Genomic DNA, 24,004 nt, shown 5'->3' with positions numbered 1-24,004 from the left:
TCTAAATTGCATTATAAACGCTTGTTTTATGTTTTAAATATCGTGTGTAGGGATAACCTTATGATAGAATCCTACAAATAACATAAGTTGAATTATAAGAAGTAGAACATTACTGAAATAGTGTACAACAAGGGTGTTAATGAAAAATAACAGATAGCATGGAGGTATAAAATATTTTATTAATACATTTGGAAAACGTACATATTTCACTTCAAGTGAACTTTCAGGCCAAACCTGGTTAAAAACGTGGGTGCGCACACCTTTTTTTTTTATTTTAAATACATTTTAACTTCCAACACAAAGTGCAAACGTAACAGCTCAAGTTAATTACACACAATTTTTTTTTTCCCCCTCAAAGAGAAGTGGCAAGAGTTCTTGACATGAAGAATTTAATGATTTCTGTTAATCCATACATACGTGCTTAAAATGTGTATCAAGGTAAGTACCCTGATATGATTGTGGTTTTGAAACAGGAAATGTCAAAAATAGAATCGGTTGAAAGAGCTGTAGAGGTCTATAGTTAGAAAAACAGAAATAAGGCTTAGTATTAAACAAAGAGAGAACTTTTTATTAGGTGTATTACTTTTCATGGTACGTTTTGCTGTCCCTTGTGTGCACGTTCCTCTACATAAAGTTGCATCTGTTGAAAGTAAAAATATTTATATATTAAAATGACCACCTTTATTTGTTTTTTACACTTCTGTCAAGATTACTGCCTCTTTAAATTGTGTCTATTCTGCATATAGTTACGTTTTATTACCTTTACTATGTCTGAGGTCATCGTTTTCAGAGGAATAAGTCTGGGCTCCTGCATGATGACTTCTTGCTCATCTGCTACAATCCAAGGAAAGTCCTGAGCACACACAGAAGTAAGATGTTTTAGATCACAAATAACATAGGGAGAGGTAGTTTTTATACTATTGTAAACTCCTCAGGTCAAATTTTATTCTATTTTTATATCATATGTAAAGCGGTAGGAGGCATAGTGGCTTGTTGAATATAATGCTGGTGGCTTTACCTCACACCCACCCACACACACACACACACACACACACACACACACACCCACACACCCACACACACCCACACTATTGTGTGGATCTGCATTAAGTGTGGGTAGGCAATGGAGTTTAATTGAATAATAATAAATTATTAATAAATGTAAAATAAATATAAATAGCAAATTTGTCCTGACCTTGATCACCTGGACTTTCTCCATGTTTCTAGAGGCAGATTCTCTAGTGTGAACCAGAACTGTGAATGTGCATCCTGTAATAAAGGTAGAGGCAGAAAATACTGAACAAAAACAATACAGTATTATAAATGTTATGTATAATTTTTCTTAAAAATCACAGCACCCAAATTATTGATTGTATACTAATTAATTAATAATTACATAAAGTGACAGGAAAAGAAACTACACTGTTGTCAACTTCTATTTCCGATGATAGCATTAATCCAGCTTGTCGTAAAAAAAAGACCCAGCATAATTTTTTGGTTAAGTTTACCCATAACTTACAAATTCCTGAATGTTTTAGAAATTCCCTCTTACCTGGAGGGTTGTTGTCTAAAACAGCATCACACACACTGATCTTCAGGATCACAGCTCTCAGCAGCTGCTCCACATGAGACAACAGGGTGTCAGAACTGCAGGGGGGAAAAGAAAATGCAATAGATATAAGGCAACGAGAAATACAAATCAGCTTTGTGTTCGTCATCTCTTTTATACAGTAAAATGTCTACCTGACAAAAAATAATTAACACTTCCAAGCTCTTGAACCTTACCTGATAGACAGCAAAGGAGGCTGGGAAATCTCAAACACGAATCTCTCCACTGGATGGTGCTCTTTATCCATGATGACCACCACCACTTTCTCTGCCTCATTCTGCAATCACATTGCAATAGAAAGCACTACATTATGCTGCATCACGATCTGTAATTCATGGTGTACAAGCTATTGTATGTGTGTGTGAGTGTATATACATTTATGAGACAAAGAATCTCAGTGGTAACATCTGGAAACTACATCTGTGTGTTGTCAGTCATAGTACAAGAAGCTGCTTGTTGGACAGTTCAGATAACTAGAGGTTTTTTGTATTTTTTTTTTGTTGTAGTTTCTCACCTTCTCAATAAGTGGCTTAACACACTGGAGTGTGTCTTGGATGTACTGATTCAGCTCAGGGTGACAGGACATCTGAAAATAAAACCCAGACTCATTAAAGTGGGTGTTTGATAAGTAGGTGTTCATGAAAGGTCTTAAAAGGTTATTTAGAGCTCGAAGTTTTCCACCACAGAACACTTTCGTTTGCGTATATGAAATCTGGTCCTTGTATAGATTATGATGTCAAAGCTGGCAGTCCAATGATTTAATATCAACTCAGGTTTTCTAATAAATTGTTCAAACATTTAACACTGACTATTTGCCACATCTGCACACACAAATGGAAATTCACAAAGTATTATATAACAGTTTTAAATAATATTTATTAGGTTTGTTATTATATACTTGGTTCTTCTTGTTCTTCCAGATATAGATTTAGACCCTTAATGAAAAAAAACCAGATACAACAGCTGCAAGGGAAAAACCCCTTAAACCAATATGATAAAAGCTTTACTGAAATCAGACAGAAAAAAAGATGCCTGAGATTCTGGCATTATATAATCACTAATCTTATACTTTACACTGTAAATGCAACATTAATAATAGAGGTTCAGTATGACCACATTGTGAGTAAGAGTCCTGGAAAAGCACAGGACAGTCTTTGTAATTTCAGCAGCAGTTATTAAAAGATTTTCAGGTGTGGAATTAGTGAGGATTTTCCTGCATTGGTGAAAAAGTAGTTATCTCTCTAGTGTCTTTTACTTATTGCCCTGTATAAATACACCACAAATGAGAGAAATTACCCAGGATCACGAAGTGTCTCCTCTTACCTGAACAGGTACATTGTATTTCTTCCTCTTTTGGAAAATACCGGATGGATACACTTCTCTGACATACAAAATAAGGTGAATGGCCACTTCCAGAAACTCACACAGGACATCAGCGACCACTGGGAACAGAAGTGTCATCAGACAACGCAGGGAAGGTATAAGATTAAGAAAACACCACCATGTGCACCTTGGTATTATCACCTTGACCGAAGTTCAGGTCCTGTCTTGTAAGAGTTGCCATAATCACGTTAGGAAAGTGGAGATGGCTGATCAGATCAGTGGGGTTGAGTTACAGAAGGTTGATCATTGTCAGCTAAAATCCATAGCAGCGTTTCAGTTAACGTGCTTCGTTTTAACAGAGTAAATCTTTGCTTCCTAAAGAACAGGGTTTATATATTAAATACAATCACCGATTCTCCACAACGCGACCCTACTGAAGAGCCCCTGTCCTGATTAGCGAGTCTCTTATCATTTAAAACGCAGAGGCAGTTTTATGTAGGAAAAAGCTCACTTGGATTTACAATAAGATTTATTATCATTTAAAGAAAACGTGCAAAAATACATTAAGGAAAGTAAAAACCCCTCACAAAACATTCCCACCGGCCGCTGACTTGCTAGCTCATGGACATTTGTGTTGACAATTGATGTGCGCCAAATTTACTCGTGTCTTCCAAAATATTAAATAGCTCCGGCGCCCCCTAGTGTCCTGGAGGATATATAAGTAACAGCACATTAGCAATGCTAAGTAATAATTTATCCTATTTCATCAAAGAGTCAAATTGTATTAAAAATAAATAAATCAATAAATAAAGTCACCAATGCTTTCATTTATACTGATCTATTGAATGCAACTAATGACTGAGGCCTAGGTACAAATAATTAGTGTTTATTTTATATCATAGCTGTTGAGATCTCAAAGGTGATTAACCAGGTTTTGATTATGGTAAAACACACAGGACAATGTAAAAATAAAATAATAAATAAATAAATAAAAATAAATAAATAAATAATCAATAATAGTATGAAATGTCCCAATTCAAAATTGTATTCCCATTGAATAAATATAAACCAAAAAAATCCTAAATCAGTGCATGGCTTTCATTCTCATCTATCGCATTTTAGAGAACCAATGGCCACTTTTGGCTCAGATCTCTGTTTTTATCTGTCAAGAGTGAAATCTGATGTTGACTTCTGCTTTTGAAGCTTGACCACCTCAAGATTTGACATGTTCATTCTGAGACTTTTCTATCCTGATAAAGGTAAAGAGTGATTATTTAAGTTACCACAGCTTTCATGTCAGCTCAAAACAGTCTGTTCATTCTCCTTTGACCTTTACCACCATGAAGTCTATCTGCAAACGTGCTGCTCCCTGGATGTTTTCCCCTCATTGTTCTTTGTAAACTCTTGAAATTGCTGTGCATGATCTTTTCATGAGATCAGAAGCTTCTGAAAATCTAAAACTAGACTCTCTGGCACCAGCAATCAAACCACACTCAGAGGCACTGAGTTTACACATGTGAGGTTTGTTCTACATGTTAACAGAAGCTCTTCCACTGCTGCTGCATTTATGAGTAATTATTGTCTGAATGAGCCGGTGTGCAAGTCCAAGCACTTCCTATTAATCTGGCAACAGTGCTACAAAATACAGACTACAATATAAACTAGAGGGAGAACAGGATTATGTCTGTTTTCAAAATCCTGTATTTAAATTTGAGTAGCTACTCACTGTATTATTAAAATGCCCCAAGACACAGTAGCTAAGTCAAGTGCCACTTTAAAAAAGCTCAGCATCAGCAAATTCTTTACATTACACAGCATGAATCTTGGCCTGATTATCAGCAAGCAGCAGAAATCAAAGAGACTCTGTGCGCTTTACGACAGTCAGTGAGTAAAGGTGCAGCTTCATGAACTCCCAGACCTACTGCTTTTAAGCAAAGGCATATAAAAGGCAGAAAGTGAGGAGCAACCCTTCTGCCCTGTGTTCACTAAACTCCCGTAAGTACAACTCATTCTTTGATAAGGCACTAGTTGGTTTTAACATATTACAACTTAAACTGCTGAATCAATGCTTCAATAAGAACCGTCTGGTTTGTGAAAGAGTTATAATTGTTTGTTCGAGCTGAAGGTCGCCTATAGTTAAAAATTAATAAGTGCTTGCCTACTGCTGGAAGATTTAAAGTTAGAAAATCACAAAAAACAACTATATATATATATATAAAATGTGTAAAATATACGGTAAGTCATGATCTAACATGCTGCGTATTTGTTCGTCCTGGACTTCAGCCAGTGACAGAGGGACTGTCTTGACTTGCTCAATAAGAGTGTTTAACTTTAGTCACAATGCCTTGTTATTATTGAAGGCAACTCCACACCAGGAAGCACGTCAGGTTAAAGTCATATAGACAGACATTATATGTTTGTGTTTGCTTTGTAGTTGTCTCTATACACTCTTGGGTAGGAGATGGAGTCCGGTGACGCTACTGTGCAGTACAATCGATGGAATGAAGACAACATAAACATGAATGTAGCTGCTTCTCAGAGTAGTGTGAATGGGTCAGTATTTATTCCTTCATATTTTGCTTAGCTTTTATTTATACAAAGATATTTGATACATATCCAGTAACTGCACTGCAGTTGGAAACAGGTCATTACAAGCTTGAGCTTTAATAATAGGCTAGCATTTAAAAAATAATGCATTAATGTTACTAGGTTGTTAACACAGTTGTGCCATTTGTAATCACATTATCCTGAAAAAACAGCTTGTTGATTTCTCTACCCTATTATGGATTGACATTGATTTATAAAATTACAATTCAAGCTGAATTCAAGATAAATATTTGGATGTTTAATAAATAATCATTTAAATGTTCCTCGATAATACTTTTTGATTGAAAAGCACTTGTAGCTTTTTAATTATATTTCACCATGTTAAGCTGTTTTATGAAGATTTTACTCTACCCTTTCCAAATACACTCCCAGTAACTTTTAACATATATGACTTGTTCGCTATGACAGTGGTTTTCTATTAGAGATTAACCACAAAGGACACTGAAGATAGCATTTTCCCCCCTTACTGCCTTATCTCTGGTTGATTATTTCTCCAATTTGTATTGCTTGTTTGGACCCCGAGTTTTAAATGACTTTTATGTAAGCACTCTTTGTGGATTTTTGCATTCTCCGCTATACTTCCCGCTAATAAGTTTAATTTAAATGTAAATTCCTTTGTCAATGACAGACACACATTCAACAGAGAAAAGTAATGGTGTAAAGTCTAGCCACAGAGCTCTGGAAGATAAGTCATAGACCAGACAGACTGGATCTATTGCTTCATTGTTGGGTTTAGATTGATGACAAAATGACAGAACAAACATTTTACAATTAGCTATAAAATTAAAGACACCCTTGATAAAAAAAAAAGGGTTATATAACTTATACAAATATAATATATTTTCTCACAAACTCAGCACAAATATAGGACTATGTGCAGCCTGCATTTGGCATCATAGCAGCACTGTGTTTACTGTAAAGCTTGATTAGATTGAAAAATACAGAGCAAGCCATTTGACATGCCCCAATACAGACTCTTCAACGGATTAATTTTGTCGTCATTAATCATTTCTGGTTATGTTTAGATGTGTGTTTTGGATTATTGTCCACAGGTATATTGTGCAACTGACCCAATTTTAATATCTTGAGAGGATATGTGCCATTATGGACTCCATGGAGTAATCATCCTGATAATTTATGGAGTCCATAGTACCATGTATCCATGTAACATAGACAGTGTCTGACTGAACAACTTTTGTCTTAACACTTCTTAATTCATTCGTATACTCTGACAATTGGCTTCAGTGTAACCCCACTCAACCCAAATAACCTTTGAGAATCCCTAAACACTGACATGTTTGAGTTTTTACCAATATGGTTCCAATATTTCACTTCTAAGGAATTATTTACCTAACAACAAAAAATAGAGCAAATAAAGCAACAGATTACAGATCGATTACAGCATCTAATTAGAAAATTGTTGTGACCTCTAAAGAAAGATGATCAGGTCATAAATATTATAAGCCTTCAATGTAATCTGTTGTGTAATGGATGTGTTTGACCCATTATGCTGATCATTTGTCATATGGTTTAGGATCTATAACAAACTGTGCACGGGGCAGCTGGGTGTGGTTGTGAGAGTGGCCGGCTCGCTGGCTGTCATGGCTTCCATGTACATTCTCGGCTACGTCACCGGATACTACGTCCATAAATGCTGATGTTGTTGAAGACATTTCAACGTTGTGACCAACGTATGATGAAATGAATGAACTGTGAAGTGATTTCTGTATTCATTCATTCTCCATGTATGAAAAATTTAAACGTTAACTTCTTGAAGCTCCAGTTTTTACCAGTGTTCTGAATTTTATCCTTTTATCATGTTTGATTTTATGTGCACCACTGGGATTTGTACAATCTATGCTCTACATCAATTTTAAATGATATTAAAACATTTTATGAAATCATTTGGATCTCACTTTAATTTAATACCTGAAAAGAATACAGAAACAATAAAGATACCTAAATAGAAGGACTTTGACATTGTTAGATAAGTGAGCAATTAAACAGGAAATTACCTGCAGTTATAATGAATATATGACTGAGGCATGTAATATTGTATTATACAGTAAAGCAAAATGTTCCTATAGCAGCATGTCCTGAGGTATTTCATACAGATTATACCAAACCAACATACAAAAACAGATACACATTTATTAAAACATCACATTAGGTTATTAATCTGTTGATGCACATTTAAAAATAACTAAGTAATAAAAAGATTGTCCCTGCTATTATTACAGTCATTTCCTTTCCGGCTCTCTATTTCATGAAGCAATTAAGAATGAAGATTACAGTTTTTATGTTACTGAGAAAAGTGCAATTTCCTCACAGCGGAAGAGTTTTATAGATTTATTTCACCTTTACTCAGTTTTAAAACCAGGTCCTCCATTTATAATTGTGAGACAAACAACTCTGGTTAAATAACAATTTTTTTTACATAAAAACTAAAAATTAAATAACTAACATGGACCAGTTCTTTACGTATCACAGTAAATCAGTGCATCTATGAGCACAGTATTATGTGATAGCACACTCAGCAACAACTTTACAGAAACACCTGTAGACCTGCGCATTCATGCATTTATGTGGCATCAGCTCAATGGATGAAACCATTCACATTTTAGAGTCAAGTTACTGTTCAAGTATCATAAATGGTCACTGCTGTTGGTGACTGATGGGCTGGTTTGTGGATTTTCGATACTGCTGATCTCCTGGAACTCCTGTGGAAAACTGAGCAGTGGTTCTGCTGTGAAGAAATGCCCATTTGATAAGAGGTCAGTGCAAAATCGCCAGTCTGGATCAATCTGATAAGTCTACAGTACTTTAAATAACCACTCTTGATTTCTTTGACAAGCAGAAAAGCATTACAAAGTATCAGACCACTGCAATTTTCTTTATCCTCAACAAAAACAGGAATCAGATGCTTTAGTGGGCACGGGTTCACCAAAACTGGAAGTTTTTCCTATCTTGAGCATGAGATCCGATGTATTTGTTATTGTAAAGTTAATTATAAATCTCCCTTTAATTCTGACCATAGACAATTTTGATAGTGTCAACATCTTCTTCCTTAAGATGTGCTCTATTCAACCCATCCTTGAATGGGGAGAAAAGACTCGCATTTACTCCGATGATCCACTCTGCAATCATCTTAGTGGTATAATACACCTCCTCTTCATCCTCCATCTCTCTGTTCCTCTCCTCGCCTCTCCTTCTATGTGAACTCTGAGTTTCAGTCTCAATGGTCGAATCGGAGAGTTGCTGCAAGTGAAGCTTGGTCTCGCACATGCTCACCGAATCCTTAATCCTTTCTGGTATCACTCCATTGTCATTGGAGATTAGGTTCTTTTTATTGAAACCTAGATGCCTCTTGGAATTGCTAGGTGTCATAACTGAAGGTTTCATCCACGCTCTTTTCTTCTCCACTTTGTGTACCGGAGGATTCTTTGCATCCTGAGTGAACTCTGTCACCCCGAACGGAGCCAGGCTTCTGCAGATCATGTCCACTGTGCTGGTTAACTGAGCTCTCTCCTTTTGCCTACATATTAATGTCCTCACACTCCTTGCGCCGTTAGATGATACGCCTGCTTTCTTACCAGTTTCTAAAGCAGGCTGTCTAGATACGCAACTTTTTGCTCCTCGTATTGAAAGTACTCTCGAACCGCATATCGGAGGCAGTGAGTTGCTTGTGATAAGTGCACTCACTTCCCCTTCTTTAGTTTTATCCAACTGTGTGTTTTGCAACACCACTTGATGAGGTTTCAGGAGGAATTCTTGAGCTTTGCTGCTTTGTTTCCCCAACGGTTGAGAAGCTCCATTCAGCATTGCGGGTGCAAACTGGTATGCAGAGTGGCTGCTCTCCTTTGCAGAATCAAGGTGCTTAAAACGACCTTCCTGGACTTCTAGATCTTCCTCAGCGCCATTCCAGGTCCATCTTGTCTTTCTGTCCCAAGCTTGTTTCCTTATTAGATGGCTAGCTGTTTGAATGGTCCTCATAGCTGGTTTATATATTATATATATATATATTTCTTTAGATAGTCAGGATGCTTTATGGGTTGCGTAGCATGATGTGAGCCAAAGTCTTGTCTGGAGCTCCCTTCTCACGTTTTATATCTCTTGCCCTATCAGCTTTGTGTATCTAGTCCACCGCCAGTCATCTGATCTGTAACATTATCCGGTGCTTTTGCAGTAAGCCATGCCTCACCCAACAAACCTGAGATCCTCAGTGATCTTCCTCCAGTTTATACAAAGATTTTGATCTTGAGAAGAAAGACAATTAGAAGGGTGACCAAATTTTATTTGGATCTTGTGGTGGCTTTTTTGGGGTTTATGTAAAATGAACCTTAACAGGCATTATTTAATGGTTTGAAGACTATTCATATACATTTAAATGTGACATAGGCACTTTGATTATAAGCTGACTTGACCTGTGATTCTGTTTCATGTATGCATAAAAAAAAAAACCATAACAGCATTTGAAAAGCAAAGTAATAAACCAGCAATAGATTTCAAGTCAATTTATTTAGTGATTATATGTGCTGTATTGAGTGTTTCAAACATACACATAGCTGTGGCTTTATTCTATTTTTGATAAACAGGATAAGCCATTTTTTAAGCAATGGAAATTAAGTACAAATGATGTTCTTGGTTTTTTGTTATTCTTTTGGGGGAAAATGTTATAAAGTCAAGTGCAAAGGCCATCCACATTATAAATAAAAAGTAAAGCTTTATAGCAGCTATTTAGTTTCAGGTTTAACAAATCCTCAATTTCAAATTCAAATAAAAAATTGGGATTTCCTTTCCTAATTTGATACAGATATACTCTAATAACTTGAGCAGGTTTATAAAACCACATTTGACCCTCTGAACATCTGTTTTAACCGTGTATGGTGTCCTCCTTTAAATCATGTCTGGAGACAGACAGGTGCATGGCAATTTCCTTCACTTTCAGTAAATACTTTATGTTGATTATGTTGAGTCCATCTGAGAGCACCATGCACATGCATACTACACATCCTAGACAATCCACTGACTTCTTTTTGAGAGGTGGGAGAAAACCAGGAAACCCATACGCATGCTCAGAAACTTTACAGTCAGAAACATGAGTGCCGGATCAGACAATGATCAGACAAGTTGTAGGCTGGTAATGCCACCATGCTGCCCTTTTGGCAAAACGTAAAAAAAAATGTTTTTTTGTTTTTTTTCTTCAGATAAAATGTCATCTTGGAATTATTTTTTTGTTATAGTAACAGTGTTTAATTATTAATTATTATTTAACTGTTAACTATTTCCACCCAGTAAACTTTTGCATTTGACCAAAATTATTGTTTGAAAACTGAGTATGAAAGTTACTGACAAGTTACAGAATATATATTGACACTTGGGCTTCATTATACAGTTACTAGTTATTAATGGCTTCACTGCTGAAGCTGGTTAACGGATGATGGTCAGATGGCTGACATCAGAATTCAGGTCAGTTTTGGAGGGATACAAGACCTTCAGATTGCCCTCCATGTCCACCACCTTCACCTGCACCACGCTCAACTCAGCTGAGGCCAAACCGTCTGTTGCTGGGTGAGAGGCTGTCTCGTCATCTGAACAGGTCTCCTCTCTATTGTCAAAGGTAAACTTATTCAGCTCCGCCATTTTCTTAAAGACAAACAGAAAGCAGAGTAAAAAGAATTAGATGTGTTATACCTAAAAACTAGGAACGATCAAATGCCATAAGAGTCTCTTCATTAACTCAATTTAAAAGTCCCTGCGGTATTTATTTACGCAGGAAGAGTATATAAAAATTAAATATTATTCTAATATTCATACATGAAACAAGCATAATAATATTGACAATATAACATTATGACTTATCATGGCACCTGTTAGTGAGTGGTACTGTATATATTAGGCAGCAAGTGAACATTTTGTTCTCAATGTTGATGTGTTAGAAGCAAAAAATGGGCAAGTGTAAGGATTTGAGCGAGTTTGACAAAAGCCAAATTGTGGTATCTAAATGACTTGTTCAGAGCATCCTCAAAACTGCAGGTCTTATGGTGTCCCGTATAATTATAATTATTAATGCAATGGTCAGTATCTATCAAAAGTGGTCCAAGAAAGGACCTCTGGTGAACCAGCGACAGGGTCATGGGCGGCCGAGGCACAATGATGCATGTCGGGAGTGAAGGCTGACCTGTATGGTCCGATTCAACAGAGGAGCTTCTGTAGCTTAAACTGATGAAGAAATCCTGTTAATGCTCAACGGGCCAGGACTGTTTTGGCAGCAAAAGGAGGACCAACATAATATTAGGCTGGTGGTCAATGTTGAAACGTTCATTATTGAGAATGTGGAGATCACGTTTTGCCGGCTGTTAAATATTCAGCAGGAATGAGCTAATGCAACAACGTAGGACAAACAGTTCTGTTCCTATCAGAGCAGAAATCTCAGGGCACTTATCAAGCCAATCGCTGACTTCCTCCCTTTCACACAAACACTTTTCACTTAGAGGAAATTGTAAAAAGAAAATGATAAGATAACCAAGGACATCAGGTTTACATGCTAAGAAGCAGCATGTATTATTGTGAAAAGCAGAACCTATGTGCAAAGTAGCTCTGCAGTAGTTGATTTTAAAAATGCTTATTAGGTTTTTAAACAAATTAGTTATTGCGAAGCTAGCCCCTTACAATGGCATAGAGAAAAGTTGATTCTGAAAACAGAGCCTTTCAAGACCGATGGGATTCTGAGTATATGTTTACTGACACTGCCGGTAAACCTGTGTGTCTTATTTGTGGAGCGAATGTGGGTGTAATTAAGAAATTTTATCTAAGATGGCAATACGAGACAAAACATCAGGAGAAGCTGAAAAATCTGGATGCAGAGCAGAAGATACAGAAAGTAGAAGAGTTAAAGAAGAATCCGACATTTCAGCAGACGTTTTTCGCCAGAGCAAAATCACAAAGTGAAGCTGCCGTGAAAGCAAGTTTTATTGTGGCAGAGGAGAAATCAGAGTCACATCAGCCGGTTATTTACTGAGGGAGAGTTTCTGAAGAGCTGCATGATGAAGGTGTCAGACATCTTGTGTTTGACAGGAGATATTTTTATGGAGAGCAAAATATTTTAAGTTATTTAAAGTTAAAGTTTATTTATTCTGGAATATTATTCCTGCCTGGTTTTATTCATATTTATGTTCAAAAAACATTTAGTTTTTGTGTGTTCAATAAATGTTTATCCTGTTCAGCCCGCGACCTAAAGTGTGCTTTGAGTTTGACACCCCTGCCCTACACAGTGCACTTTGTTTACATACTTGTGTATGACTTCCTGTACAGGTGCATGGGAGGTGTTGCAGCTGCAGACACGAGCACACTGTTTCCACTTGCACATAAACACGTATAATTATCTAAACGATTTCACCTCAGTTACGGTTACAGCATGCTCCCAGTCAAAGTTGTTACCATTGTAATGGGAAACAGAACAGCTTTTCTAATGTCAAAGAACATTTTAAATCTTGTAAACCAGACAGCTTCTGCCTACAGGTCACAATAATCCAAATAACATCTGACATTCATAAGATTAAAGGTAAACACACAAATAACTAAAAGTAATGTTCAGAGCTGTGTGCACAGAGGACCACAATTAAATTAGGGTTATTTTATATTTTCATCCTTGTATGTTCCATATTAATGCCCCCATTTTAAAACATAACATCGCATTTCTAATGTTGAGTATGGTCAAAATTCCAGCCTTTCAGCTATGTATTCTCTATTCTCGATAAAGGTCGATTGAATCTAAATAATACCAGATTAGTCTATGCACAAAATCAGCTACGAAGAAAAGACTCAGGATATTATTCTTATTTATTAGATCATTGAACTGACTTTAAAATTAAGGGCTCAAAATAATGTGTATAAGGACTGTAAATGAAATGCATTACTATCTACTGCATGTCAGCAAAGTGTGGTCTATTGTGCATGTATCATGTCATATGTACTACAGTACTAAGCAGTGCAGCATATACCATCATTACTCATCAGTGCTTGTGAATGCACTCTGTGATTCTTACTATAATGAGCGTGTCCATGACATCCTTGCAGGTCTGTAAACTCGTTGAGCTCGTGACCTCTAGAAAAAGCTCACGTGTGGTCTTTTTTATCTGCACATTAAGATGGAAACAAAAAAGAAGAGAAATTCACTTATTTCAGTTACATTCCTGTCTTATTTAACAAGCTAAGTGAATGCATGAATGCATGGCTGTGGCAGATTATTCATTTGGATTAAACCAAACCATGAGTGTTTTTTATTTTAGTATATTTTCTAAAAAAAAAATACAATAAAAAAAAAAAAAAAAATCACTTGCTTTGTTTAAAGAAAAGAAAGTAAGGCCAATGTGATAATCTTAATATTAACTGCATGATATTAAGAAATAAATCATTTATACCACACTGAGGTCATCTACTGCCCATGCTGTCTACTCACACACCCTGTTATACCACAGCAGTTATATCACAGCAGTACTACAGCATACCTTTGTTCTGTCACTGTTTGTGATTGGAGGGAATGAAATCACATGACCATCAGCATCAACCAGACAAGGGAAAAGATCTTTCCCATCCAACAGCTGAAGATATCTGTGATATAATGCATGGGATATGGTCAATGGAAACACTCTTAAATACATTTTATTTTTCTAAATTTGGCTTTATATCCAGTTTTGTTCTTAATCACATAGAACGCTTTTCACCCAAAATGCACAGTACTGTGCATGGTCGCATTACTTACATAAAAAAAATATTTTTCGAACAACTTTACTCTTCTTTGCCCAAGTGAGTTGCTGTGCTATATGTTTTAAATGCCATTTGAATCTATTAAGTTTTTAAGTTAAGATGTCAATCAAATCTTGTTTCAAGTTCCCATAACACATGATCAAGTACAAATATACATTTTATAAATTTGCCGATTGAACTAAAATGTCTTCTCTTTTAATTATAAACCTGATTTAAACACGTTCTACAAACCATGTACAATAAAAAAAACAATAGAGTATCAAATACACCTTAATTTGGACTTATTTTGCAGAATTAACCTGTTTATTTTGGTGATGAATGAGAGAGGGATAGAGAGAGAGAGAGAGAAGGTTGGATGGTGTGGAGGTGGTGAAGCAGGAAGTGGAAAGGATTAGTAAGGAGGAAGTGAGAGCAGTGATTAAGAGGACGAAGAGTGGGAAGTTGGTTGGACCAGATGAAATACATAGAAGTGTGGAGAGGTTTAGGAGAGATAATAGTGGAGTTTATATACAGATTGTTCAACAGGATTTTGGAAGGTGAGAGGATGCCTGAGGAATAGAGAAGGAGTGTGCTGGTACTGAGCTTTAAAAATAAGGGAGATGTGCAGACCTGCAGTAACTACAGATAAATAAAGTTGATCAGTCACACCATGAAGTTATGGAGTAGTGAAAGCCAGGCTGAGAGAAGAGGTGACCATCTGTGAGGAACAGTATGGTTTCATGCCGAAGAAGAGCACCACAGAGGATGTTCATGGATGTGGTGAGGGAAGACATGCAGGTAGTTGGTTTAAAAGAGGCAGATGTAGAGGACAGGGGGGTATGGAGACAGATGATCCACTGTGGCGACCCCTTATGGGAGCAGCCGAAGAAGAAGAAGAAGGTGTTTATTTTGGTATCTGATGATTGAAAAACAAACACAAACTCTTTGGGTGTTTAGTAACTCACTTGTGAAGGCCTGACACGTTCTGCCGTCTTTTCTGCTTCCTCTGTTCGTCTGCCTCTTGCTGGAGCATTCTTAGTAGGTCACCAGCCTTCATCTCCTTACGGCCGAGAGGAACTATCTACCAACCCCACCAACAACAAAAAAAAAATAATTACAATAATACCCAATGTGAGAATGCATTATTTTCCTCAAAATTCTTCAAACAATACCCATAATAACAACATTAAAAAAAGTTTGCTTGAAATCTTTTTAAATTTATTAAACATAAAAAAGGAAAAAATTAAATAAAAATCACATGTACATAAGTATACACAGCCTTTGCCATTACACCCAAAATTGAGCTCAGCTGCAATATGTTCACCCTGATCATTCATTAACTTGATTGGAGTCCACCTGTCATTTTAAGAGCTCCAATGTTCTGTGTGGAGAGAGGAGAACCTTCCAGAACAACCACCATCTCTGTAGCACTCCACCAATCAGGCATGTATGGTAGAGTGACAAAAGGATGCAACACCTTAATAAAAGATGACAGCCCACCTGAAGTTTGCCAAAAGGTACCTGAAGGACTCACAGACCATGAAAAACAAAGATTAAACTCTTTGGCCTGAATTTAAAGCATCATGTCTGGAAGAAACCAGGCACCACTCATCACCTGGCCAATACCATCCCTACAGTGAAGCATCATGCTGTGGGGATGTTTTTCAGTGGCAGGAAATGGAAGACTTAATCAGAATCGAGGGAAAGATGAATGCAGCAATGTACAGAGACATCCTTGATGAAAACCTGCACCAGAGAGCTCTGGACCTCAGACTGAGGTGACGGTTCATCTTCCAACAGGACAATGACCCGAAGCACACAGCCGAGATAACAAAGGAGTGGCTACGGGACAACTCTGTGATTGTACTTGAGTGGCCCAGAGCCCAGACTTGAACCTGATTGAACATCTCTGGAGAGATCAGAAAATGTTTGTGCACTGATGCTCCCCATCCAACCTGATGGAGCTTAAGAGGTTCTGCAAAGAAAAATGGGAGAAACTGCCCCAAAATAGGTGTGACAAGCTTGTAACATTATATTTAAAAAGATAAATGCATAAATAAATGTGCAAAGGTGCTTTAACAAAGTATTGAGCAAAAGCTGTGAATATTTATGCAAGTAATTTTTTTTAAAAAACATTTGCAAAGCTTTCAAACAAACATTCCACATTGTCAGTTTGGGGTATTGTCTGTGAAATTTTAAGGAAAATAATAAATTTAACCCATTTTGGAATAAGGCTGTAACATAACACAATGTGAAGCGCTGTGAATAATTTCTGGATGCACTGTACATGCCAAATGCAAAAAAAACTAAAGAAGGGTAATTAATTATTAAAGCCATGATCTGGGGCACCAATTAACTTGTGAATTAGAACAAGTCATAAAAACGACTTTACCAGACTGCATTAAATATGCATGTGCCTTCCCTGCTGGCTCTGAGTGGATTGTGATTAGATTCTGACGTGTAAAGACTGTAGCTCAGGAAGTAATGCCTGGTTCACACAAGTAGCATCAGGGTTCTGGAGGAACATTGTTTCACTGTGTACTGCGTCAGCTATATTAGGTTGAAATGACAATAAAAGTGTCTTGACTTGAAGCGAGATTCAGGTAAAAATGCAAAGTTAGTAGGACCATTCTTAGCATACTAGTCATAACAAATTTGTGGCAAACTATAAGAAGAATCTATGGTAAGTATCTTAGTAAGGTAATAAAGCAGATACAAATGAACAATATACACTTTCATGTGCCATGTCACTGGTTCTACAAGTCTCTTGATTCATAATGGTGAGATGAACACAACTCCTTTGAAAGCCATGTTCTTGAATTAGTGTTGTGATTATTGAGGTGATGGAGGTCTCTCTCACATTCTAAACAATCCAGAATCTCTTATTGGTGTTAAATTATTCAAAGATATGATGACTGTTTATACCACAAGCACACAATTTACATTTCATAATTTTTACAAGAAAGCATTTAATGGACACTCCGCCTTGGAGATGAGGATGTAGTTACCTTGGAAGAAACTGTTATCAGAATTGAAATGTTTCATTATCAGCTTTGTCTTTGTCACCTGACTGTATATTTCATGGATGCCATTTTTATATAGCCTTGGCAATGATAAAGCAATTGCCATTCATACCCTCAGAACATCAGGAGGTGTGGCATCATACTGCAGGGGAGCTTTGAGTGAGCTCAGGTCATGAGTTGCGATAGTAGCTGTTGTCCTTCTGCCACAAATGTCATCATGAAGTTTGGTCTAAGGAATGTGTAAGACAGTTGAGAGAGATTTTTTTCATAAATATAAAAATAAGTCATCAATATAAAAATTATCACTTCCTTCATTTAACTATATACCAGCAAGGCAAATGTCTCATCTTTGCAATAATTCCTTACCTGAGCTGCCAAAAACCTCTTCAGTGCATTCCCTGGTTTCAGATTCATGCCTTTAACAACGCAGCACACTATATATGGCCGCACATCCTTCACCTGAGGAGACACTTTTACCATTATAGCAGAGGGGGAATCAGACACATGAAGGATTTTAACAACCATTTTCTGCAACTCATCCACTGCATCTTCCTCCTTTTTATCCTTCTGTTTAGCAGCATTCTTCTTTTTGGACGCATTCCGATTCTTGTCACACTGTTCAGCACCATCTGCATCCAGCTGCTTGCTCTTTCCTTTCCCTCGGCCCCCCACTCTCAGGTATTCCAGCACCGACTTAGTCTGGCAACCGTTCACCATCTTCTCCAGCCGCTTGTCCTTCAGCTTGTTTCCTTTGAAGTTTATGTCTTTCAGCTTGGGGCAGTCAGCCAGCTCAAATGGGATTTCACTGAGCTTGTTGCTGGAAAGGTCCAACACCTGAGACAAGGAATCAGTAAAATTTGCGAAAGTGTAATAAATGTTATTATAAAACTAAGCTAAAAAATAATAATAATAATAATAATAAACACACACACACATATACACATATACACACACATTATATACGTATATATATATATATATATATATATATATATATATATATATATATATATATATATACACATATATACACACACACATACATACATATACTATATATATACACACACACACACACACTATATATATATACACACACACACACATACAGTACAGACCAAAAGTTTGGACACACCTTCTCATTCAAAGAGTTTTCTTTATTTTCATGACTATGAAAATTGTAGAGTCACACTGAAGGCATCAAGGGTTATTTGACCAAGAAGGAGAGTGATGGGGTGCTGTGCCAGATGACCTGGCCTCCACAGTCACCGGACCTGAACCCAATCGAGATGGTTTAGGGGTGAGCTGGACCGCAGAGTGAAGGCAAAAGGGCCAACAAGTGCCAAGCATCTCTCGGGGAACTCCTTCAAGACTGTTGGAAGACCATTTCAGGTGACTACCTCTTGAAGCTCATCAAGAGAATGCCAAGAGTGTGCAAAGCAGTAATCAAAGCAAAAGGTGGCTACTTTGAAGAACCTAGAATATGACATTTTTCAGTTGTTCCACACTTTTTTGTTATGTATATAATTCCATATATAATTCCACACGTGTTAATTCATAGTTTTGATGCCTTCAGTGTGAATCTACAATTTTCATAGTCATGAAAATAAAGAAAACTCTTTGAATGAGGTTTGTCCAAACTTTTGGTCTGTACTGTGTGTGTGTGTATATATATATATATATATATTTTTTTTTTTATAATAAATAAGTACTATATAGTGAATTATCGATTCAAGTCAAAACAGACCTTAAGGGCGGGTAGGTTGTGGATATCACTGCTTAATTGCTCGATTGTGTTTTCCGACGCTATGACAGTGTTAAGCAGCTCCAGTTTGGATGAGAACAAGTCTTCCGGAAGACACACCAGCACATTTTTCCCCACGTTGATGCTGGAGAGTTTGGTGCAGCGGCTTAATCCGTCCGGAAGAGCCGAGATGCGGTTACAGCTCACATTCAGCGTGGTGAGCTCACTCAGCGACCAGATATCCTCCGGTAAAGCCTCTAACTCGTTTACTGACAGATCCAAGACTTTCAGCGATTTTAGCTCTCCTATATTTTTGGGCACCGATGAGATCTTGTTTCTGCACAGGATGAGACTCTGCAAGTGAGACAAGTTTTGAATATTTTCCTGGATCTCATGCAGACTCGGACACTGACTGATTTCCAGGTAATTGAGGAGGTTCAGTGAATAAAGTCTCGGATGAATCCCACCGCTTGACTTTATCCTTTCATCGACTGCTGCGCCTTGAAGAACCAGCTCTCGCCTGTTTTCCTTTTCTGCCTTTTCAATTTCTGGCCAAACAGCTAACTTCCCTGACGCCATGCTGCCAAACAAACGCAACACCGGAAACAATAAGAAACTGCATCCGGTGGCGCCAGAGTGTATTCTGGAAATTATTATTTATTTCAAACGAAATCCTCGAAAATCTGTAACACTCGAAATATAACCCTGGTTATGTCAAATTTATAAATAATTATCGAAACACCTCAAAGATGTCATAAAAATTGTGCAAAATAAATACATAGTTGAAGAGATACCGAATGAGCATGCGCGAAACCTTAGCAGTTGTCAAAACAGTGGTTATGGAGATGACTTGAGACAAGCAAGTTGTCCTTGTGTTTGGGTAAATATATAAAATGTATTTTCTGTCTGTATGGATCTATTTGAGGAATATACTATTTTATTTGTTGTTTCGTAAGGTTCCTGTCGGATAAGAGCTGCTTTGCACTAACACTAGTTGCTGCTGTTGTTTCTTATTAGTGTTTGATTCAGCAGTGTTCAGTAAATGCAGCTTTGATGCATCTACACTCACATGTAAACTGATGCAGTGTGAATGGAGCAGGATGCAACAATATCATTTAAACATGACTAAAGGCTAGGATCGGGTTTGCTGTGGCGTTTTGTTAGAGTTCGTTGCTAATACTAACAATGTCTAACCAACAAATCAAGCCACCGTAGCCTCCTGGTGTCTATTGTGCATGTAACACACAGGGCTTGAGGATGAGCTGAGGGATGGACCCTGAACACTGCTATTTGTAATGTTTAAAAGAACTGTAATTTAGTGACATTGTCATTATAGTATAAAACCTGGTCTATTTATTGCCTAGATATTTATTAATGTGAAGACTTTTGCTTTTTAGCTTTAGTAAGCCTTGGTCTTCTCAGATCCTCTACCAAATGCAAAAACATCTTAACATGCATATAATAGCAAATATATATAAATACAGTACATCATGGTAGGGTTTTTATGTGTAATGTATAACCAAACTATACTTTATAGTTTTGTTGTGAAAGCTCCTAAATGCTTTTTACTTAATAGCTTTTAAAAAATCCTGCACACATCGTAGAGATAAATCATGTCGGATTGTTCACATTTTATGTAATTAAAGCAACCAATGTAATTTTAAAGCAAAAGGTATTCACACTTTTGTAACCAGATTTTTCTTTTTTCATTTTTCCTCCCTGAAAAATGAAAAAATCTGGTTGCATAAGTGTGAATACTTTTTGCTTTAAAAGTCTTGCTTTTTGGTGGAAGAGTGAAAGGCAAAGTTTATAGGACTTTGGTGAGACCTGCGATGTTGTATGGTTTAGAGCAGGGGTCACCAACATGGTGCCCTCGAGGACCACATGAGTCGCCCCCGGGCCTTTTTTCAAAATAGCTCACCATAGCGCCACTTGCCATCTAATTGTGACCTGCATCCAATTTTTTTTGTTGCTATTCTTTTTTTATCACACTTGCATTGGTGTAAATTTGAAAATGACAATATTAAAATATAGATGACTAGATATAGATGAATATCATTCATTATTAATAATAACATATAATTAAAGGTAAATTGAGCAAATTTGTTATTTCAGAGGTGTGTATCAAACTGGTAGCTCTTCACATTAATCGGTACCCAAGAAGTAGCTCTCAGTTTCAAAAAAGGATGGTGACCCCTGGTTTATACACAGTGGCATAAAGTAAAAGACAGGAGGTGGAGCTGGAGGTAGCAGAGCTGAAGATGTTGAGGATTTCTTTGGGAGTGATGAAGATGGACAGGATTAGAAATGAGTTTATTAGAGGGACAGCACATGTAGGACGTTTTGAAGACAAAGTGAGGGAGGCGAGATTGAGATGGTTTGGACATGTGCAGAGGAGGGACATGGGGTATATCGGTAGAAGAATGCTGAGGATGGAGCCACCAGGATGGAGGAAAAGAGGAAGACCAAGGAGGAGGTTTATGGATGTGGTGAGGGAAGACATGCAGGTAGTTGGGTTGAAAGCGGCAGATGCAGAGCACATGGGGGTATAGAGACGGATGATCCGCTGTGGCGACCCCTAATGGGAGAAGCCGAAAGAAGAATTCTATATGCTCACATAGCACATCTTAATTCTGCAATTTTATTAAATTTTTTATTTAAAAAATGCAACAGATTTATCAGTGATCTTCATGCTCAGCCTTTTTCTTTGTTTTTTGACAGAATTAAGAGCCGAGTTATGACTGACCCATTCAAAAATCTGGTTTATTTTTCTTCTATAAAATTTCATTTTTATGCTGATTTTCTTTTTCATTGTCAGCTGTCTAACAGAGTCCTGCAGGTTTTGTGCTAAAAATAGCTTGGCATTTTGAGGTCATGATTTTCTCTAACTTTTACAATCTGTTACAATCTCAAGCTGTAGAGAAGCAGATCCATAGCATGGCGTTACCGGCACTGGCTTTGTCATGAGTATGGTGGTCTTTAGGCCCCCCAAAAATTGGACTCATCATATAATAACATTTTGGGTTTAAATGTTTTGTAAGAAAGGGTTTCTGTCAGAGTCCAGACATGTAAAGAACACAAGAGATTGTTGTGACCTGCAGAAATCAACGATCTGATATGATTTATCTTGGTTTCATTATTAAAGGAAATCTGCAATTTATGGGGCATGTTTAGACTTTTTATATTTACTTTATCTGATGAGTTGCAAACCATGCCTACGGTATCCTAGTTTGATCAAATTCGCATATTTCAAGTGTTTTCATTCTGCATGAACAATAAAACTCTCCTTATCTGTACTTGATCTCTGCTGTTTAAGAGGTGCATGTTGATTATTGTAAATGTATCATTATTCTGGGGGAAAAAAATACGCCTTTTTTTTTTAGCATTGGTTGTCGTGCGCTTTTTTTCTGCAAGATTGCTTTAGTGTTTAAAAAATATGAGTTATTGGCTAAGATTCACAGAAGCATATTTGTATCATCACCTGGATATGCCTTTCTCTTATCAGCTCACAGGAGCAGGATGCCACGTAAGATAAGCTTCACTGTGATCAGCTGGTCTGGTCATGAGGAGAATTACAGTGCCAGAGAGCTGATGGTTCATGCTCCCACCGTCAACGGCTGGAGGTCTGCAAGGTGAATATTACTGTGGAAAAGTCTATGATTCTCAGCATGGCAGAAATTTTAAATGACCTCCTGGCTAAGTGGTAATTTATAATCATTGTTCTATCAGATAATTTAAGAGATCAATTTACATTGATGTTACAATGCCAAATGTCTGCCATTAATTTGAGACTTTTTTCCCCATTTTGATGTTGCTTCACACAGAGAGAGAGAGAGAGAGAGAATGTTTACTGATATAACACTACATTACTGCCTTTTGAGATTCTATTTACTGTATTCAGTCCAGTGTCTATATATTGCTCTGAATAGCTTGTAGTGTTCTACAGTTGCACAAATATTATGGAAAGTCATTCAGATTGCATGATAAAGCTTGTGGTCAGAAAAGTGCATAGTATTGTATTTATAGTTTTATAACTGTTTTTGTGGTTTAGAACTTCTTAGGCTTTAATCCACATCTGATTGAGTATTTCAGCCGTGATCATTCTTCTGGCAGTGTCATTTACTCATGTTTTATGTTTTTTGCCGTGTGTAGGTTCTGTTCATTCCCACAGGAGATCACACTACAGATGGTGGAAAGATGTCACATCAGGAAGCTGCAGCTGCTGGCTCATCAGTACCTGATCTCTGCCAAGGTGGAATTTCACATTGGGGACAGAGAACCGAATTCTCCCCAGCGCCTTCAACAGTTCCGCAGACTTGGGTGGGTTGTGTTACTTCTGTAACACTGTAGATGGCTGCAGAAAATGAACGGATAACCATGCAGTCAGCTATATAATCAGTGAAATTAAAATGAAAGCCCTGATGCACTGCTTGATCCTCTGTATTATGCAGGTATGTGCCACTGTCCACTAATGAGAAGACGGGTTTTAGAGCACGAGAACTGAAATCAGTACATGTAGATGCTGTGGGGACATATCTGAAGCTGACCTTTCACAGAAACCATGTCAATTCTTACAACATCTATAACCAGGTGAACAATATCAGTAGGTAACTTGTGCTGTCATTCTGCAGGGTTTATAGAGATCTCTGGTGATTGTAAGCAGTTTTTTTGAAGAAATAGGAATATTGCAATTGTGTTAATGTAAATTCCAAATTATATTTTAGTTTCATATTATTTAAAGAAATTTCTCAAGCCTTGATGTAAAATGTTTAACGATAAGTTTGTGATCGTCTGATGAAAATAATTGTTTTCTATTGTAAAATGCAATACTGTGATTTTATACAAGCATCAACATGATCCAGGGTGATCGGTAGGTTGTGGAGGGCAATCCAAATTTAGTGTAAAAGTAATACTTAGGATTTTAGTGTCAACAAACCTTGAATATATGGC

General features: G+C 37.1%; 4 protein-coding genes across 10 annotated transcripts in view; 2 read left to right on the top strand and 2 right to left on the bottom strand.

The window, feature by feature from the left end:
* Positions 1–159: 159 nt before the first annotated feature.
* On the bottom strand, positions 160–3,602 carry mad2l2 (mitotic arrest deficient 2 like 2). Of its 3 annotated transcripts, none has more exons than XM_046872192.1 (9): positions 3,520–3,602; positions 3,134–3,307; positions 2,933–3,051; positions 2,124–2,195; positions 1,786–1,886; positions 1,553–1,647; positions 1,196–1,269; positions 761–853; positions 160–640 (listed from the first exon to the last, which is right to left on the bottom strand). In XM_046872192.1, exons 2-9 carry the CDS (start codon positions 3,171–3,173, stop codon positions 587–589), a joined length of 648 nt encoding a protein of 215 aa, XP_046728148.1. In that variant the 5' UTR covers positions 3,174–3,307; positions 3,520–3,602; the 3' UTR covers positions 160–586. The 3 variants fall into 3 exon arrangements, with proteins under 3 accessions (XP_046728148.1, XP_046728149.1, XP_046728147.1); XM_046872193.1 differs by having other exon boundaries at positions 3,513–3,594; XM_046872191.1 differs by having other exon boundaries at positions 3,134–3,598.
* A 1,169-nt stretch (positions 3,603–4,771) lies between these two features.
* Positions 4,772–7,443, top strand: smim1 (small integral membrane protein 1). The gene is made up of 3 exons (XM_046872194.1): positions 4,772–4,927; positions 5,367–5,485; positions 7,074–7,443. The coding sequence occupies exons 2-3, from the start codon at positions 5,394–5,396 to the stop codon at positions 7,195–7,197; spliced, it is 216 nt and encodes a 71-aa protein (XP_046728150.1). The 5' UTR covers positions 4,772–4,927; positions 5,367–5,393; the 3' UTR covers positions 7,198–7,443.
* A 2,595-nt stretch (positions 7,444–10,038) lies between these two features.
* On the bottom strand, positions 10,039–19,679 carry lrrc47 (leucine rich repeat containing 47). The gene is made up of 7 exons (XM_046872187.1): positions 19,058–19,679; positions 17,677–18,144; positions 17,423–17,539; positions 15,253–15,368; positions 14,050–14,152; positions 13,588–13,677; positions 10,039–11,185 (listed from the first exon to the last, which is right to left on the bottom strand). Exons 1-7 carry the CDS (start codon positions 19,631–19,633, stop codon positions 10,970–10,972), a joined length of 1,686 nt encoding a protein of 561 aa, XP_046728143.1. The 5' UTR covers positions 19,634–19,679; the 3' UTR covers positions 10,039–10,969.
* A 148-nt stretch (positions 19,680–19,827) lies between these two features.
* Positions 19,828–24,004, top strand: part of cep104 (centrosomal protein 104) — a 34,317-nt gene continuing 30,140 nt past the window's right edge. For all 5 annotated transcript variants that reach the window (XR_006928376.1, XR_006928375.1, XM_046872184.1 and 2 more), the window contains exons 1-4: positions 19,828–19,934; positions 22,560–22,686; positions 23,207–23,374; positions 23,506–23,644. Coding sequence is in view for 3 of the 5 variants with exons in the window: in XM_046872184.1 (XP_046728140.1) it covers positions 22,574–22,686; positions 23,207–23,374; positions 23,506–23,644 (420 nt within the window). In the remaining 2 variants the exon portion in view is untranslated. The remainder of the gene's footprint in view (positions 19,935–22,559; positions 22,687–23,206; positions 23,375–23,505; positions 23,645–24,004) is intronic.

Source organism: Silurus meridionalis, chromosome 17, assembly GCF_014805685.1.
Source record: "Silurus meridionalis isolate SWU-2019-XX chromosome 17, ASM1480568v1, whole genome shotgun sequence".
Classification (NCBI taxonomy): Eukaryota; Metazoa; Chordata; class Actinopteri; order Siluriformes; family Siluridae; genus Silurus; species Silurus meridionalis.
Note: the sequence above shows the minus strand (reverse complement) of the source record. Positions and strands in the feature narration are given on the sequence as shown.

What these genes read in the sequence shown, in the direction of transcription:
- mad2l2 (XM_046872192.1), bottom strand. Translation starts at nt 3,173, where the DNA reads ATGGCAACTCTTACAAGACAGGACCTGAACTTCGGTCAAG. An exon ending in CCTCCTTTGCTGTCTATCAG is followed by an intron (nt 1,648 to 1,785) that starts GTAAGGTTCAAG and finishes TCCCCCCTGCAG; the next exon opens with TTCTGACACCCTGTTGTCTC. An exon ending in TGACCTCAGACATAGTAAAG is followed by an intron (nt 641 to 760) that starts GTAATAAAACGT and finishes TACTTTCAACAG; the next exon opens with ATGCAACTTTATGTAGAGGA.
- smim1 (XM_046872194.1), top strand. Translation starts at nt 5,394, where the DNA reads ATGGAGTCCGGTGACGCTACTGTGCAGTACAATCGATGGAATGAAGAC. An exon ending in TCTCAGAGTAGTGTGAATGG is followed by an intron (nt 5,486 to 7,073) that starts GTCAGTATTTAT and finishes CATATGGTTTAG; the next exon opens with GATCTATAACAAACTGTGCA.
- lrrc47 (XM_046872187.1), bottom strand. Translation starts at nt 19,633, where the DNA reads ATGGCGTCAGGGAAGTTAGCTGTTTGGCCAGAAATTGAAAAGGCAGAA. An exon ending in ACAACCTACCCGCCCTTAAG is followed by an intron (nt 18,145 to 19,057) that starts GTCTGTTTTGAC and finishes TCCTTGTCTCAG; the next exon opens with GTGTTGGACCTTTCCAGCAA. An exon ending in CAAACAGTGACAGAACAAAG is followed by an intron (nt 13,678 to 14,049) that starts GTATGCTGTAGT and finishes CTTAATGTGCAG; the next exon opens with ATAAAAAAGACCACACGTGA.